The sequence below is a fragment of the Anguilla rostrata genome, chromosome 17, assembly GCF_018555375.3.
Source record: "Anguilla rostrata isolate EN2019 chromosome 17, ASM1855537v3, whole genome shotgun sequence".
Classification (NCBI taxonomy): domain Eukaryota; kingdom Metazoa; phylum Chordata; class Actinopteri; order Anguilliformes; family Anguillidae; genus Anguilla; species Anguilla rostrata.
The window spans coordinates 18,817,354-18,834,638 of record NC_057949.1 but is presented as its reverse complement, the minus strand read 5'-3'; the positions used below and the strand labels follow the sequence as shown (position 1 = coordinate 18,834,638).

General features: G+C 46.7%; 1 protein-coding gene across 2 annotated transcripts; it reads left to right on the top strand.

The window, feature by feature from the left end:
• The first annotated feature begins 1,769 nt into the window (after positions 1–1,769).
• Positions 1,770–17,276, top strand: gucy2ca (guanylate cyclase 2Ca). 2 transcript variants are annotated; one of them, XM_064314561.1, is made up of 26 exons: positions 1,770–2,953; positions 3,324–3,436; positions 3,644–3,711; positions 4,209–4,427; positions 4,833–4,951; positions 5,534–5,633; positions 5,931–6,036; positions 6,517–6,664; positions 6,922–7,007; positions 7,318–7,520; positions 7,989–8,091; positions 8,640–8,702; positions 8,806–8,877; positions 9,422–9,526; positions 9,769–9,855; positions 10,215–10,347; positions 10,461–10,598; positions 11,869–11,957; positions 12,214–12,302; positions 12,966–13,121; positions 13,368–13,560; positions 14,059–14,233; positions 14,523–14,621; positions 14,896–14,990; positions 15,078–15,154; positions 15,704–17,276. In XM_064314561.1, the coding sequence occupies exons 1-26, from the start codon at positions 2,752–2,754 to the stop codon at positions 15,900–15,902; spliced, it is 3,237 nt and encodes a 1,078-aa protein (XP_064170631.1). In that variant the 5' UTR covers positions 1,770–2,751; the 3' UTR covers positions 15,903–17,276. The 2 variants fall into 2 exon arrangements, with proteins under 2 accessions (XP_064170631.1, XP_064170630.1); XM_064314560.1 differs by having other exon boundaries at positions 1,772–2,953; positions 12,963–13,121.
• Positions 17,277–17,285: the final 9 nt, after the last annotated feature.

The window sequence follows — 17,285 nt, the reverse complement described above, 5'->3', positions numbered from 1 at the left end:
TGTTTAACAACATAGTTCTCTATGGTGACAAGTTTATCGACGGAAAAGCTCACATGATTTATGGGCCGAATCTCAGGCTCTGTGGAACCAGCAGGTGCTTCTCTTTAGAAACATGCTGCTGTGTGCTGGTAAGTGCATCCTCATGCAGAGCTACACAAGCACAATAATGGCCGCCTCATCCTGCAGGGAGGACAAACCTACAGTAGAACTCATGGAGACAAATAATGGGCAGAGGCCAAAATTTCTCCCTGTCATTGGTTCACTAAATGTACATGCGAAAGCAGTGACTATGAAGGTTTCTGGCAACAACACTGCGTGTGTGTGTGTGTGTGTGTGTGGGTGAGGATCAAAGTAATATTACTTTTAATTACTCTACTTCCATATCAACCAGAAGCCTTTATCTGGGCACAAACACTCTGTGGCTCAGTTTGCTGTTTTTCATTTAGTGCGGGCATATGAGTGGACTAAAAGACCAGATGAAAGGATGGAACGAGAGAAGGGTCACTGTGAGATGACCAGAAGTCAGAGAGTACAAAAAATGTGGATTTGTGTAGTGTGCTTGTCTGTGTACATAAGGCCATGTTTCATCAAAACAGTTTTATTGGGAGCACTGTGTAATATGCACTCTGATTGCTTTTTACAACACCTAATTTATGACCAACACAAAGGGCAGTCTGTTATTTTTTGACAGACCCCGAAACTTTTTGTTTCTCTCCCCCCCGTCATCTGTCTACACTTCCCTCACATAACCTTTCACAGCCATGCTTCTAGAACATTCTCTGAGTGGGTCAACAACATTGCGGCCCTGGGATTTACACCCGTTATTTATTTTTCTGCTCTTTCACCATCCCTCGCCAATAAGTTCATTGTCTCTTCATGTCAGCCTCTTTGCCGTGTGCACAGTGACACAAACCAAAAAGTACTGAGCTCAGCAACTTTGCTGAATTTGGCATCCCTCTCTGAGATGTGAAAATTTAGTTTTAAAATGATCTCAGTATAAGCAAGAAGAAAACTGTCCATTTTGCTTGAACCATCTCATTCTTCATTTTTGTGTTCTGGGGTTGGTTCTTTGGGCAAGGCGCTAGACTTTAGGGTCATATGTGTGTCTGTATGTGGTCAAGGCACTAGATTTGAGGGTTGTATGTGTGTATGTAAACACACATTTTTCAAACAGACAGACAGACACACACACATTCAAGATGAAGGTACTGACTTGTCCTTCTATGGGAGTGGTTTTCAACCCTGGTCCTGGGGGCACACTGTGTATGCTGGTTTTCGTTCCAAAAACAATTGCAATCTCAGAATTTTAACAAGCTGTTAATTTTTCTTAATTAGGTGTTTTTAATGTTAAAAGGAATTATTTACTCTCTTAAGCCACATTGTCAGAAATTGCTATGCATGGCATGAAGAATAAAATCTCATTATGTTCTTGTGTTGTTTTTAAAGTGATTGCAAACAATTACTTAAAAAGAGGTAACATTTTTAACAGATCATTAATAGGCTCCTAATTAGGTTGCTGAACACATGTGTTCAAGTGCTTTAAGTGCATAATATTTCCCTTAAACTAATTAGCACAATACAGGTTTGACCCATCATTTTCTTTGTTTTTGAATTCTTCGTTATCTATCAAATGATTAGATTTAGTGGCCAGGTGTCCACGCTTGCCCCAATTAGGAACCTGTCGATTTGTCCCAGTCTTTATTTTGATTAGTTAAAAAGTTTTTTTAACCTCTTTACGTAATCGTCTACAATATAGCACAACGCGAATATGGGACTTTTATTCTTTATGGCATGCATAGCTATTTCTGACACAAGGTGGCTTAAGTGTGGTTGGAACGAAAACCAGCATGCACAGTGTGCCCCCAGGACCAGGGTTGAAAACCACTGTTCTATGGAAGTCTCCGATATAGGTTTACCACATAATATTTGACTTCAAACATATACATGAATTGGTGGGAATATAGTTATCTCATACACAGTTGTAATATATGTTTATTAAACTGAAATGTTACAATGTGTTAGCTATTCACACCTCCTTCATGACCACGCAGTTCGTTCTTGGTTGTTCATTAACATCAAAGAGGAAGATCTGGTACCAAACTGATCAGCACCATAGCAGATCTGTGAAACCACTGTGCTGCTTGTGATTCTAACAGTTACCAGTTTTATCTCTATTTAAAATTAGCTGTATGTTATTTGTAAGATTTTGTGATTTTACTTGAGCAAATCGGATTTCTAAGTCGCTCCGTGGATATAGCCTATGTTTTGGAGTGGGACCGCTCCGTCGCTTGAAGAAATTATATATCCTGCCAGTGACTACAAATCCTTGGAAAATTTCTACAAATACGCATTTTTATCGAATTAATCCATGGCTGATTCAACAGTTTTCTATCAGAAAACGTAAACAACCAGGGAAGACTGTAGGCTTCCTTTATTTTTCAAAAAGTTCTATTTTTGTGCAATCTCTTCGGGAGTTTTTGGTCTGGTGTCTCAAGGTGTTTAAACGACAGAATTTTTCGTTACAGTCCAAAGTGAGGGAAGTAATTTTCTAAGATAGCTGATAAATCCCTTAAGATTTAGACGGACTACTTATAATTTTAAACCAGTATTTGTCTCAACTGAGTTCTCTCTTAATCGTTTTGACAGTTGAACAGGCATGAAGTGTGTCTTTTTTGCATTAAGACTGTAGATTGCAACTCTGGAAAGTGCCTTTTCAGCTTAATGTAGGCTGCTACATCTCGGTCTATCAAAATGCTGTACCGTTGTTTGTTGTGGGTCTGTTCCATGCTTGCGATCACGGCCCAAAGTTTACTGGTGAGGGACTGCTTGAAGTCCGCATATGTTCTGAACGTGGTCCTACTGGAAGACGATGTTTCAGAGTGGAGTCTTAAATTTGTGAAGGCAGGAGTGGAGCGCGCAATTGCAATAGAGAATCAACGCAACGCCGAAGAAGGTACAACCTTTTACTGTAAATTCGCCGAAAAGTGTGAATATACTATAGTCTATGTGTGAATAGGCCTGCCATATAACAACGATGCATTTAACGATATTTCTTTGGGACGACGGGTGGAAACGAGAAGAAAAACTAGGAAGCTGACAATAGCATCGCCTTTAGATTGTGATTTTATTTTGGTAGGTTGTAGGCCACACAAGATGGTTTGTAAACGGCCGCTAGCACGTGTCAGTATGGTCGTAATTGATATAGGCTACTAAGCAATTGTTTTACTATAAGTCCTCGTTTAAACATGGCGATTCTACGACTGTCAACATAGTTTCCTAACACCCTGCTCTATTTCTATCCTCTGAAATACTCGTCTGGAAAGGCCTGAATTTCAAGTTGACCGCTAACTATTGTGGCTTCAACACATCATTGTACCGCCGCAGAGGCTGTGGAAGTAGCACATGCGAGGGTGTGGAGATACTGAAAAGACTTCAGGTGAGTACGCACCACGTTGTCCCGTCTCTGTACCAGTCTGTCTGTCTGTCTGTCTGTCTTTGAGCGGCAATGTAGCACAGTGGTGTGAGAAGTGAGCTTATAACTTCAAGGTTGTCAGCGGCGTAATTATAGTGTCAACGTGTAATATTTGTATGTTACTCTGGATAAAAGCTGCTGCTAAATGGCTAAAATATGAATGTGTTTCAGGGTCAAAATGAGGTAGGCTGTGCCATGCTGGGGCCTTCCTGCACATATGCCACCTTTCAGTTAGTAGAGTGAGTACAGTTGTATCTTTTCATTCTCGTTTCGTTTTCCTGTACTGTATCTCGGTTATTGTTTTTTTCCCTTAATTTTGCCTTTCTCAACAATGATCCTGCTTGTGCTTCACCATCTTATTGTGTGTCTTATTTTCTTGGTGTTCTCAGTTTTTGTGATGTGATCAGTAAAATAAATATGTGAATACTCTGTTGGGAATCATCATGGTGTAGAAAGGATTGCTTCTGTTACAGTATGAATTTGACCTACAACTGGAGTATGTGAACAGTGAGTTAGACCTGACATTATAGTTATCAAAAGATAACTGTCATTGCCATCATTACATCAATAATTATTGGACTTTATTGTAGTTATTTACTTAAATTTAGTTACCGAAGTAGTCATTAAGTGTTGCGAGTGTTTAAGTGATGTACCTCAGAAGTGGCAACACGTTTGGGATTTTGTTAGTGTGCTAACATGTCTGCCCTGGGATATGTGTCTGTTTGTGTGTCTGAAGCCTGGAGAATGGCTTTAATTCGAGCGTGCCCATCATCTCAGCTGGCAGCTTCGGGCTGTCATGTGACTACAAGGCCTACCTAACGCGGCTGCTTCCCCCGGCGCGTAAGATCTCCAACCTCTTCATCGAGTTCCTGCGCTTTGAAGAGAGCAGCCTGAAGCCGCGTTGGGAAGCGGCCTACGTCTACAAGAAACCGGAGAATTCGGAGGACTGCTTCTGGTGAGTGGAAGCTTGTGTGCTGCTGTTCACATGCGTGAGTACACGTTCACACACAGAGGCGCACACACTCACACACAGGCACACACACGTGCACATAGGGCTGTCCCATCTGTATATAATTTTTGGTGTGTGCTAACAAGTCAAACAAGGTTAATGATATGACTTCTGGTTATTGTAGGCTACTCTCTCTGTGAAGCTTCATATGATTTTATGGTAGATGTGTCTGGTGATGGTGAGTTTTTATATAAATGACCTGAAAATGTAATTTTTGATATATGGCAGTTTAATACTTTGTGCAAGCGTGCCTCTAATTGCAGAATATCAAATGGCCCTCAGTATCTAGCTTCTATTGTGTTTTGCCTATGCAGGTGACGATATCACTTCCTCTTCCTGTTCATTTTTCAGGTACATCAACGCCCTTGATGCCCCGTCAGCTGCATTTAACTCAGCAATAAGGAGGATGGTCCTGCGCAAACCGGAGGAACTGCACTCAGCCTTCGAGAGGAAGAACAGGACGAGCAACTGTGCGTGCTGCCCCCCCTCTCCATCTGACCCCCTTTCCCCATGGCTCCTCACCTAAGCTGTGTGTACTGCCTCCTTTCCCCATGGCTCCTCACCTAAGCTGTGTGTACTGCCCCCTTTCCCCATGGCTCCTCACCTAAGCTGTGTGTACTGCCCCCTTTCCCCATGGCTCCTCCCCTAAGCTGTGTGTACTGCCCCCTTTCCCCATGGCTCCTCACCTAAGCTGTGTGTACTGCCCCCTTTCCCCATGGCTCCTCCCCTAAACTGTGTATACTGCCCCCTTTCCCCATGGCTCCTCCCCTAAGTGGTGTGTGTTACCCCGCCTCACTGGTACTTGCATTCTTTTCACCAAGAAAGTTGATAATTGACAGAAACATAGTCATTTTCTCAATGAAGGTTATTTAGAGGTTGACTGAGGCCTGAATATAATTCTTAAAGTATTTCTGTAGGTTGTTTAGGGTGGATAGTGTGTGCATCAGTGATGTTTGGTTTTTAATACCTTAAATGGAGCCTTTTATAGTTTGGCTGTCCTAATATGAAGAGATCCAAGGACCCTGAGACTGGATGTCTGACTGTTCCTGCAGTGTTTATTATCTGTGGGACCCCCGAGGACGTTGCCAATTTGACAGACAATGGACGCCGTCTCGAGCCGGACATTGTCATCCTTCTGATTGATCTTTACAAGTCAGTGCAGTTCTCCTTTGCTGTTCTGCTGAGTCATGCACTTTGCCAGTATTTATTTCTTTACCGTTCTTCCTCTCTGGAAGAGTGTCTTAAAGTTACAGCCCAGGGTTTACACTCATTACACAACAGAAACTTCAGCATCATCACACATAGCCCCTAATGAACTGTGCACTTTGAACTTGTTAACCTTGAGGTCTGTACCAGATCAACACCCAACCCTGTGTTGTTTGCTGCACTAAAGCTGTCAGCTGTAACAGAATTGCCTGCTCTGTGGGTAAATATTTTGCTCTTTGTCAGCCACGAGTACCACAGTGCTGCAGGCAGTCCGGCTATGAGAAACGTGCTGGTCATAACCATGCCCAACATAAGGAACTACACAGAGGGCTGGACGGACAATGGCACGGTGAGGCGTCGTCTCTCCGCCTCCATCACTTGTTCCCATGGCAACGGCTGCTCTCACCTGTGTCCTTCCCTTCCTGCTCCTGTCTGTACCTGCTTCCTTCTCTGTACATGTGCATGGTTCTTTGGAACCCCCCCCCCCCCCCGCCTGGAATTGCTGACACCACCCTGGTGCCTCTTGCCGTTCAGTAAGTGCCGTTCGAGCCATGCAGTTACTATAGGAGGGCCAGTAACTCAGTGACTGACTCTCACTCTGCTCTTGCTCTGTGTCTCTCGCTCACCTCTGTCTCTCGCTCACTCTCACTGTCTCTCTCTTATGCTCTCTCTCTATTCAGTTTCTCAATGCAAATGCTTTATTGGGATAACATATTTAAAAGTACATATTGCAAAAGTATTGGGATAGCAATCAATCATAGTAACAATACAAAAAAAACAGCTACAACAATAACAGCATAAATGACTCTCTCTCTCTCTCTCCGTCCAGCTACCTGAGATGAATGACTATGTTGCGGGGTACCATGACGGGGTGCACCTGTTTGGTTTGGTGCTGAGGCAGAAGATGCTCTATGGTGAAGGCAGTGTTGAAGAGAACGCCTCAGTTGAAAACCCCTTCAAGAACATCTCCTTCAGTGGTATGCTTTCTGTCTGTCTGTCTGTTTGTCTGTGCACTCACAGTGCTCTCCGTCTGACAGCTTCAAGCATGTTTGGGAGATCTGTGAAGGTCTTGTGAAAATGGATGAGTCTCATAATTTTAATGTTAGCATTCAAAAGTGTGTCTTTATCATGCAGCTTGTTTGAATTATAAGAAATAGTACAGAGCACCATTCCATTAGAGCAGTGGAGTGGATGCAAATGCGTAAGGGGGATCTGTACGTGTGCCTTTATGCAGGTATTGGTGGGCAATATGTGCTAGACGAACACGGAGACCGAGATGTAAATTTTTCGGTGATGTACATGTCGACCACTGACAGCCAGGTGAGCTGTCCCCTGCTGCCCTCTCCTCTGTTTGCACACAATCTTCATATGTTTATTGTCCTCCCGTTTTCACTGGTGTGATACTGCGAAGATCAGACTGTGGGTGTGTATCTCTTTGGGTTGTGGGGACATCAGTCGATCACACATTTCACCCTTAGTATTGTGATGCCTGTGTCAGAAGCATCTTGCGCGCCTCACACTTGGGAAACCGGGCCACTGCGGCCTGTGTCGATTACCTCGGTGTCGTCTTGCTGTCCCCCGTAAAAACTGAGCTTTGGTTTGACCGGTGGTCATCTCTTCATCCCGTCAGTATAAAGTTCTGTTTGAGTTCGACACGTCCACCAACAACACGGCGGTCGTAGACGCTAACCCGACCTGGCACTGGAAGGGCTCGCGGCTGCCGGACGACAGGCCCGCCCAGGAGCAGGTGCTGCTGGCCACTCAGGACATCATCGTCATCGTCCTGGGCATCTCTGTGGTAGTGGTGACGGCCATCGCCCTCATCTTTTACAGGTGAGAAGGGCCTCGCCGCTCCCCAGCCTTCGCCTGCTCATTCTCCTTCCTCCCCGTTTTTCGGTACGGCCAGTCGTATTCCTCCAGCGCTCAACGCCGCAGCCCCCCTGCTGTCGGTTCGGGAGAGCGCGGGCAAGCGCTAAGTGATGTCAGCCGCTGCTTCTCATTGCGCTGCTGTTCGCAAAGCCGGCCTCGCACAGACCTGAGTCTGAGGAAGACGCATAACATGCGGATCGTGGGTGACTGAAACCCTCCAGTCCCCGGGTGGTGTTGGAGCTGACCGGGCCTCACCCCGTAGGGTTTGAGTCACAATCAGCGGTGGTGTTGTCTGAATTCTAAACCGCACCGTAGGCCCCATTGACTTGTCTACTGCCAAAGGCTTGGAATCAACCAGTAATCTGTGCGCCTGGTTAGTAACGTTGATGCACTGTACCTGTCTGAGCAACCCTCCGTACTATTGGCCAACAGGCGAAATATTAAAGACCGGCAGGCTCAAAAGCAGTGGTCCCACATCCCTCCGGACCGGATCACCCCTGTGGACGACAAAGACTTCAGCCTGGTCTCCCTCAAGGTGAGTCTGCTTATCTGCAAAGCCAGCACAACACGTGGCAGACGTTTCCTCTCTCCCACCCGTCCTCCATTTAGCCTGCTTACCACTGAGCGAGCGTCAGACCTGTTCCGCCGTAAACATGGTGTTGCAACAGCTTCTCATCTCATCTGTCCCATCATTCTTCTGTAGTTTGGACCCAAGTGCAGCCTTCCTCAGCGATGAGTGCCATTTCTTCTTAAAATGTGCCAGTTGTGTGTGTATTTTTTGGGTGCTGCTCTGTGTCTTTTGAGAGATTGAATTTAAAGAAAACATTTTTTACTTTGGATCTGAATCCCTTTAATGGTACAGTGACACAAGGTATGGAGGGGACAAGGGCACGGGATTGTAGACCATGTCAGCCCTTTTGGGTGATTTTGGTGCTTGCTGTTACATCAGTATGCCACAACCATCATCACCATTATGGCCATCATCATCATCATCATCATCTCTTTTTCTCTCTGCTCCCCCTTCTGTCTCTCTTTCCCATCACTCTCTCTGTCTCCCTCTATCTCTCTCTGCCCATTGGCCAGATTGATGAGGACCAGAGGAAGGACAGCATTGACAGAATTCGCCGGGGACGCTACGATCAAAAGGTGTTGCTGTCGTGTCTGTGCTTCATCCACACCCCCCTCCCTCTCTATCGGTGAGTCCGAGGGAGGCGAGGGGATGGCCATGTGACCGTTTCTGTCCTTTCAGCCCATCATTCTGAAGGAGCTGAAGAACACGGAGGGGTACTTCAGCGAGGACCAGAGGATCGAGCTCAACACGGTAACAACCCGTCTGTGGCCACACACACCTGGGACATACATCCTGTGACAAACGCACTCGTCTGTTCGCTCTGTCCATATGCTTTTATGAGCCCCTCTATCTGATACTGTCTATATCTCCCTGTCAATCAGAGATAAGACGGCTGTTTGTGACGTGCACACAGTGTAACTGCTAGTGTTTTATGGGGAGGGATCGGAGGGGGGCTGTTTCCCATCTCAAAAAGACATACACACCAGTACAGAACCAGCACCCGCCCACAGATGTGAATATGATAACGAAAAGACTAAACATTCTCTTGTGACCTAGATCATGAAATTCACCTTATTTTCCCATGATACTGCTTCCTGTATGTGCGTCTATCTGTCTCATTTTCAGTAGCTCTGTCTTATGCTTTTGCATCGAGTGCTGGTCTCTCCTGTATGTCTGACTGCTGGTCTCCTTTGCGTCTGACTGCTGGTCTCTCTTTTGACCGCTGGTCTCTCGTGTGTGTCTGACTGCTGTTCTCTCCCATCTCACATGCTCGCTGTTCACCGTTCTTGCTCAGCTCCTGCGCATTGATTACTACAACCTGACCAAGTTCTACGGCACGGTCAAGTTTGAGTACGGCGTGTTTGGAGTGTATGAATTCTGCGAGAGAGGATCGCTGCGGGTGAGGGCTGCTCCCCAGACTCGCTCTCACATTCACAAGGATTTATTGTCAGATCATAAAGATATAAATTATATTAACTTCTGGACTTTAGACCCAACACACACAGACACACACACACCCACATAGGCACACACGCACACCCACAGACTCCCACACAGGCACGCACATGCACACGCACGCACGCACGCCCGCACACACGCACAAAAACACAGAAGCAGAGCTTGTTTCTTCTTTCCTTGCAGTACGTGCTGAATGACAAGATCTCTTATCCAGAGGAGACCTTCATGGACCTGGAGTTTAAAATCTCTGTCATGCATGACATTGTTAAGGTACTGAGTATATGACCATAAGAGAGTGGGAGAGATAGAAAGAGAGAGAACAAGTGAGAGAGAAAGCGGGACAGCGTGAGTGAGAGGGGTATGGTGATGGAAAGTCTCTTCATGAGATTTGAATGTAAAGGGAGGGGTCTACACCTTATAAAGCATAGTTACTTCATAAAAGCTTGAAAAGTTAATATGGAAACGAGGAAAATTTATCGTCCAGCCAGGACACTGAGGCAAGCCTCTCGTCTCTAACCTCAGAGATGTAGCGCTCTGCTCGCTACAACATTGAATTATGGGAATAGTAAGAGACAGACGAGATGCTTCACGGAAGTAACTGATGGTGTGTGCTGTTGCGCCGCCTACAGGGCATGTCCTACCTCCACCTGAGCAACATCGCAGTCCACGGCCGCCTAAAATCCACAAACTGCGTGGTGGACAGCCGCATGGTGGTCAAAATCACGGATTTCGGCTGCAACAACATCCTTCGTCCCAGCAGAGGTCAGAGCCTTTACCCTGTTCTACTCTCTACCTCCACGTGTTTCCTCTGCCTTCACCCCTGCATTCCTGTCTTCCTGCTCTTCCCCCTCTTTCTCTCTCTCTCTGTCTCTCAGACCTGTGGACGGCCCCGGAGCACCTGCGTAACCCCGGGACCTCCCAGAGGGGAGACGTGTACAGCTTCGGCATCATCAGCCAGGAGATCCTGCTGAGGAAGTGCACCTTCTACACCGCCGCGTGTGCCGATCGAGCGGGTGAGGGCGGGGCGGGGTGGGGTGGGGCTAAAACGCTGCGTGTGCCAATCGAAGGCGGGTCAGAGAGTGGGGCGGGGTAAGGCGGGGCGGGGTGAGGCAGGGCCGGGTTGGGTGGGGCTAAAATGCCGCGTGTGCCGATCCAGCGGGTCAGAGAGCGGGGCGGGGTAAGGCGGGCGGGGTGGGGCTAAACCACAGAGTGTGCCGATCAAGCAGGTGAGCCCAGGGAGGGGTGGGGGTTTGAGGGGGGGGCTGAATCGCTGCGTGTTCCGATCGAGCGGGTGAGCGCGGGGTGGGGCAGGGTGGGGTGGGGCAGCCACAGTCAGCACTCCCACAGCTTGGATTCGATACCACACCGTGCAGCGGAGCCCATCCAAACACTAGAGCAGTGCCTTTACAGCATCAGCCACCCAGAAACCCCCAAGCAGGTGAATGCTGATGGCATTCAAGATCCTCATCCTAAATACCGGCTGTGTTCTAAACTGTATACTTGTGTTCTGTGTTCTTGGGTTCTTGTAAGAACACGCCTCCAGGCGCACTTATCGAGTGTAAGAACGCTTAAAATCCGTTCAATTTGAAACATACTTTGACGTCACCGCTACTGACCTCTAACCTTAGCAAGAAACACATCAACAGTACAAAAATCCGAAAATAAAATATGCTACTTGTACACGAAATCCTCCTGCCTTCCGTCGTCCATTTTCTTGGCTGAGTAAAAAAATATGATTTGCCCTCAAATACAGAGCAGAAAAGGCAATGGCTAGTCGGTAGGGAAAGCATGGAAAAGTCTGCTTCGAATGTATTTTGTTTTTTAGTCCTCCCAGGAATACAAAGAGAACTTCTGGTAAAATCTTGTGTTCTTGAGTTTGGAACGCACTTGATTATGCGACTGTTTTAGTTCTGCACCTGCTACATACTCAAGAACACAAGTAGACAGTTTGGAGCACAGGACTGAGTATTGTTGACTATATACTCACTTCCTCATTTTAAACCACTAACATAAGTGTAAACAGTGGCCCCTGTTGGCCATCCTGGGAACATGCACACAGGCAGTTGCTCGGATCTTGTGTGTGAATGGTGTTTACATTAATATCATGGATGCTTATTGTCTGCTATCTATTAACTATTCTTTCTGGCTTTTCCCATAAAATCTCTCTCTCTTTTTGTCACTCTTTGTCTCTCTCTCTCTCTCTCTCTGTATCTCACTCTCTCTCTCTCCCTAACTTTCTCTGTCTCTCTCTCTCCCTCACTCTCTCTGTCTCTCTCTCTCCAGAGAAGACATACAGAGTGCAGTTCCCGGACTCCAGCTTCTTCTTCAGGCCCGACCTGAATTTGGAGTCGGCAGGGGAGAGAGAGCGGGAGGTTTGTGTCTCCATCCTCCTCCTGTAGTGCTACCCACAGCATGCTCCTGCTGTCCTGTGTGGTGCTGTATGGCTGTAGTACCATCACTGATGATTTCATAGCTTCCTTTGGCCAGTAAAGCTGGAATATCACTTTGTACATGTAGCCTTTATGTGTGTGTCCATACTGTATACCTAACCACACGTGTGTGTGTGTGTGTGTGTGTTTGTGTATGTGCGCGTGCATATTTATTTATTTATTTGTTTGTTTGTGTCAGCTGTGTGGGCTCATTAAGAACTGCTGGGATGAGGACCCAGAGAAGAGGCCGGATTTCAAGAAGATAGAAAGCTGTCTGGTCAAGATCAGGTAAAAGTGCGCCTGCTGCTGGCCGTGCTAGGGGGTGTTTTAAAGCCCTGTTTCAGCGGCACATCTGTGTACTGATGTCACATCTACATTCAGACTCACAGAGATCCTGTTTTTCTCTCCAAATGCTGTAATATACTTCAGTTTAAAAGCATGTGCATTCCCTCTTATTCATTCTGGCCACTGTTATGTGGCTGAGGTGAGTCTCTAAGGGAGAGGGGAGCTCTAACTGCGGGTTTCTCTGAGGTGAGTCTCTAACTGCAGGTTTCTCTGAGGTGAGTCTCTAACTGCAGGTCTCTCTGAGGTGAGTCTCTGACTGCAGGTCTCTCTGAGGTGAGTCTCTGACTGCAGGTCTCTCTGAGGTGAGTCTCTAACTGCAGGTCTCTCTGAGGTGAGTCTCTGACTGCAGGTCTCTCTGAGGTGAGTCTCTGACTGCAGGTCTCTCTGAGGTGAGTCTCTAATTGCAGGTTTCTCTGAGGTGAGTCTCTAACTGCAGGTCTCTCTGAGGTGAGTCTCTGACTGCAGGTTTCTCTGAGGTGAGTCTCTGACTGCAGGTCTCTCTGAGGTGAGTCTCTGACTGCAGGTTTCTCTGAGGTGAGTCTCTGACTGCAGGTCTCTCTGAGGTGAGTCTCTGACTGCAGGTTTCTCTCTGCTGTTCTGCAGCAGCCTGCACAGCCAGGGCAATGAGAGCTACATGGACAGCATGATCCGGCGGCTGCAGATGTACTCACGCAACCTGGAGCACCTGGTGGAGGAGAGGACGGCCCTGTACAAGGCCGAGAGGGACCGAGCCGACCAGCTCAACTTCATGCTGCTGCCTGGGTCAGTCCAACGAGGGCTGAGGGAGGGGGGTGGAGTCTTACATTCATACATACATATGACCCATTTCTTCTCACAAACACACCGTGCACCCCTCCATCCCGGCAGCCATGGTACGCTCTCTTAAGGGGTTCCGAAGGGACTACCACTACATGTCACCTTACTAACATTGCGTGCATTGGGTTATGCCACCTAATCATTGACGGGGAGGGCATTACTAATGCACAGGGCACCCCCCTTTCCGTGCAGGCCTGTGGTACAGTCCCTGAAGGAGCGTGGCTGTGTGGAGCCAGAGCTGTTTGACGAGGTGAGCATCTACTTCAGCGACATCGTGGGCTTCACCACCCTGTGCCAGTACAGCACGCCCATGGAGGTGGTGAACATGCTGAATGACATCTACAAGAACTTCGACAGCATCCTCGACAACCACGACGTCTACAAGGTGCAGCTCCCAGCGCGTTGGTTCTGAAAACAAATGTTTTCTATGAAAATGATCAGTAGTTTTACTGGTGTCTGGAGTGTATGAGTTTTGAAAACATGTATTTGACCCTGATCTGAATGTGAGAATGTCCCTCTGGAGTACTGTGTCATGTTTATAACGAGTTTACTGGGAAGAGTTTGCTGTGTGTTTGCAGTGACAAACGGTGAATTGTGGGAATGTAGAAAAACAGGATAAAATCGAAGATGGTAAACGCAATGGAATTAGGTCATGCGCACTCACTCTGTCTCAATTAAATTAAATTATATTAAATGCAAATGAAGCTTTGTTGACAAGACAAAGATAACTGTTTTGACATTTAAAAAAAAAATAGTGGTATCGCTCATTCATTGCTTTTATCTTTTCAGCAGGAAAATGGTAACAAGCTGTAGTTGTTTTCTTGACAATGAAGATATTTTTTATTCTCTCCCCTCCCTCCTCCCTACTCTCTCGCTCTCTTAGGTGGAGACGATCGGTGATGCGTACATGGTGGCGTCGGGGCTGCCCAACAGGAATGGGAACAGGCATGCGGTGGACATCTCCCGCATGGCGCTGGACATCCTGTCCTTCATGGGCACCTTTCGGCTGCAACACCTGCAGGAGCTGCCCGTGTGGATCCGCATCGGGGTGCACTCAGGTACCCCCCAAACCACACCCCCCCCACCTGCCCCACGGCCCCTTCGTGTCTGCACTCTTAGAAAAAGAACAGAAAGTGGAAAATGTATTTGTGTGACGGTGTGTAATCTCAGTTTCCTGTTTGGAGTGACATTTCCTATTTTGGGTGATGTTTGTGTGTAATCTCTGTTTCCTGTTTGGGGTGATGTTTGTGTGTAATCTCTGTTTCCTGTTTGGAGTAATGTTTGTGTGTAATCTCTGTTTCCTGTTTGGAGTAATGTTTGTGTGTAATCTCTGTTTTGTGTTTCCAGGTCCCTGTGCAGCAGGGGTGGTGGGAATTAAGATGCCCCGATACTGCCTGTTTGGAGACACAGTCAACACAGCCTCACGCATGGAGTCTACAGGCCTGCGTGAGAGACATGCGCACACACACACACACACACACACACACACACACACACAGACACATATGCATGTATGTGTGCACACACACATATACATGCACAAACATGCACACACACACATACATGCACAAACATGCACACACACACCACTTACCAGAATAAACATTTTACCAAAATTTCCATTTGTTTAAAACTCCCATATTCACCCAATGGGTACATGTGTTAAATCTTTACATTTACCACTGTGCCTTGCGCCCCCCCCCCCCCTTCTGCCCCCCAGCACTGAGGATTCACGTCAGCCAGCCCACTGTCAGCATCCTCCAGCGGACAGACTGCCAGTTTGTGTTTGAGAGGCGGGGGGAGACCTACCTGAAGGTCAGGACACGCACGCTGGACGGGCTGACTGTGGGCCGTCGGGCTGAGTTCTGAAGCTAAAGCTTCGTTTGTGCTTCTCTCTTTCAGGGCAGAGGCACGGAGACCACCTACTGGCTGACAGGGGTCAAAGGTCAGGAGTATAACCTTCCTGTTCCCCCAACGGCGTGAGTTGCGTTTCCTCTGTTTCTGTCCATTAACTCTGTCCATTGTGTCTCTTGGCCCTGTGAGTGAAGGCCACCTGCCGTAATCCAAGATGGTCACAGTTTCTTTTTTAAATGAGGGGGCGGTCTGTGGTCTGTTTGTCTGCACCATACACATTTACTGCTGTGCGCTGAGTGCCAGCCTCATGGTGAGAGAGAGGGGGTACATTTACCTGTACAGTACCTGCAGCGTATTTGTAGAGTACGTATAGAGTACCTGCAGAGTATTTGTAGTGTACGTATAGAGTACCTGTAAAGTACCTGCAGAGTATTTGTAGACTGACGTACCTACATGGGCTCCTTTGCTCTAAATATAATATGTTCTTGGTGTTGTTTGCCGCAACAACATTGGAACTGGCTGTGAAGTTGAGATGAAGTGTAATATGAATGTAAGCTCTGTAACGTGGTGGTCTCTGAGATAAAGTGTAATATGAATGTAAGTGCTGTGGTGTGCTGGTCTCCGTGGTGATGTGTAATATGAATGTAAGTGCTGTGGTGTGCTGGTCTCTGCAGGGAGAACTTCCAGCGGCAGCAGCAGGAGCTGGCCCACATGATCGAGTCCTGCCTGGAGAAGCGCTCGCTGGGCGGCGGCAGGAAGGAGCAGCGGAAAACCCTCTCCACGCGCCAGAGGAGGAGGGAGAAGGAGGACGGTCAAGGTGACCAGCAGCCCGAGTACCTGCACCTGGTGGACAACCTCATCACACACATGTAGGCCCTCACTCAGACCAGCACTTACATGTAGGCCCTCACTCAGACCAGCACTTACATGTAGGCCCTCATCCAGAACAGCACATATATGTAGATCCCCATCCATACCAGCACATACATGTAGATCCCCATCCATACCAGCACATACATGTAGATCCCCATCCATACCAGCACATACATGTAGATCCCCATCCATACCAGCACATACATGTAAATCCCCATCCATACCAGCACATACGTGTAGACCCTCACATACATGCAGACCCTCATCCAGACCAGCAAATACATGCAGACCTGCATTCAGAAAAGCACGTACATGTAGACCCTCATCCAGAACAGCAAATACATGTAGACCCTCATCCATACCGGCACATACATGTAAAACCCCATTCATACCAGCACATACATGTAAATCCCCATCCATACCAGCACATACATGTAGACCCTCACATACATGCAGACCCTCATCCTGACCAGCAAATACATGCAGACCTGCATTCAGAAAAGCATGTACATGTAGACCCTCATCCAGAACAGAATACATGTAACTCGATCCATACCAGCACATACATGTAAAACCCCATTCATACCAGCACTACATGTAAATCCCCATCCATACCAGCACATACATGTAGACCCTCACATACATGCAGGCCCTCATCCTGACCAGCAAATACATGCAGACCTGCATTCAGAAAAGCATGTACATGTAGACCCTCATCCAGAACAGCAAATACATGTAGACCCTCATCCATACCAGCACATACATGTAAAACCCCATCCATACCAGCACATACATGTATACCCTCATCCAGACCAGCAAATACATGCAGACCTGCATTCAGAAAAGCACATGCGTGTAGACCCTCAATCAGTAGAACACATACGTAGTTTAGCTAAACAGCTGCTAAAACACCTTATCTGCACTTTACATTAAGCTCTCACATTAATAACTCTCTTAAGAAAAGCCTTCCTATGGAAAATGAGGTCTCATTCACATACAGGACACACTTGTACCTTATGGAAATAGGGCAGAAAAAATATTCTATAACACTGCTTGTATTATATTACTTAGTTGTACTCATGGATATTTGACTTGCATTGCAGAATTAGTTAACTTATGGTTTAACTTTTGTCAACTCTTTCATTAAGTTAAGAATGTTATTTGTTTTCTTATTTCAAAAGTCACCTTATATAAATCAGCTGGTTTCCTTATAACTACTAAAAATTAATACAGGTTTCAGTTTAGATCAAACAAGCAATATAAATGTATTCTGTTTCAAAGAATGATCACTAAGTTGAATGTCTGTATGATCACAGTATTGTGCTTATTTGTCAAGATGTTTGTGTAAAATATATTTTTAATTCCAAATTTTCATTTAATTGA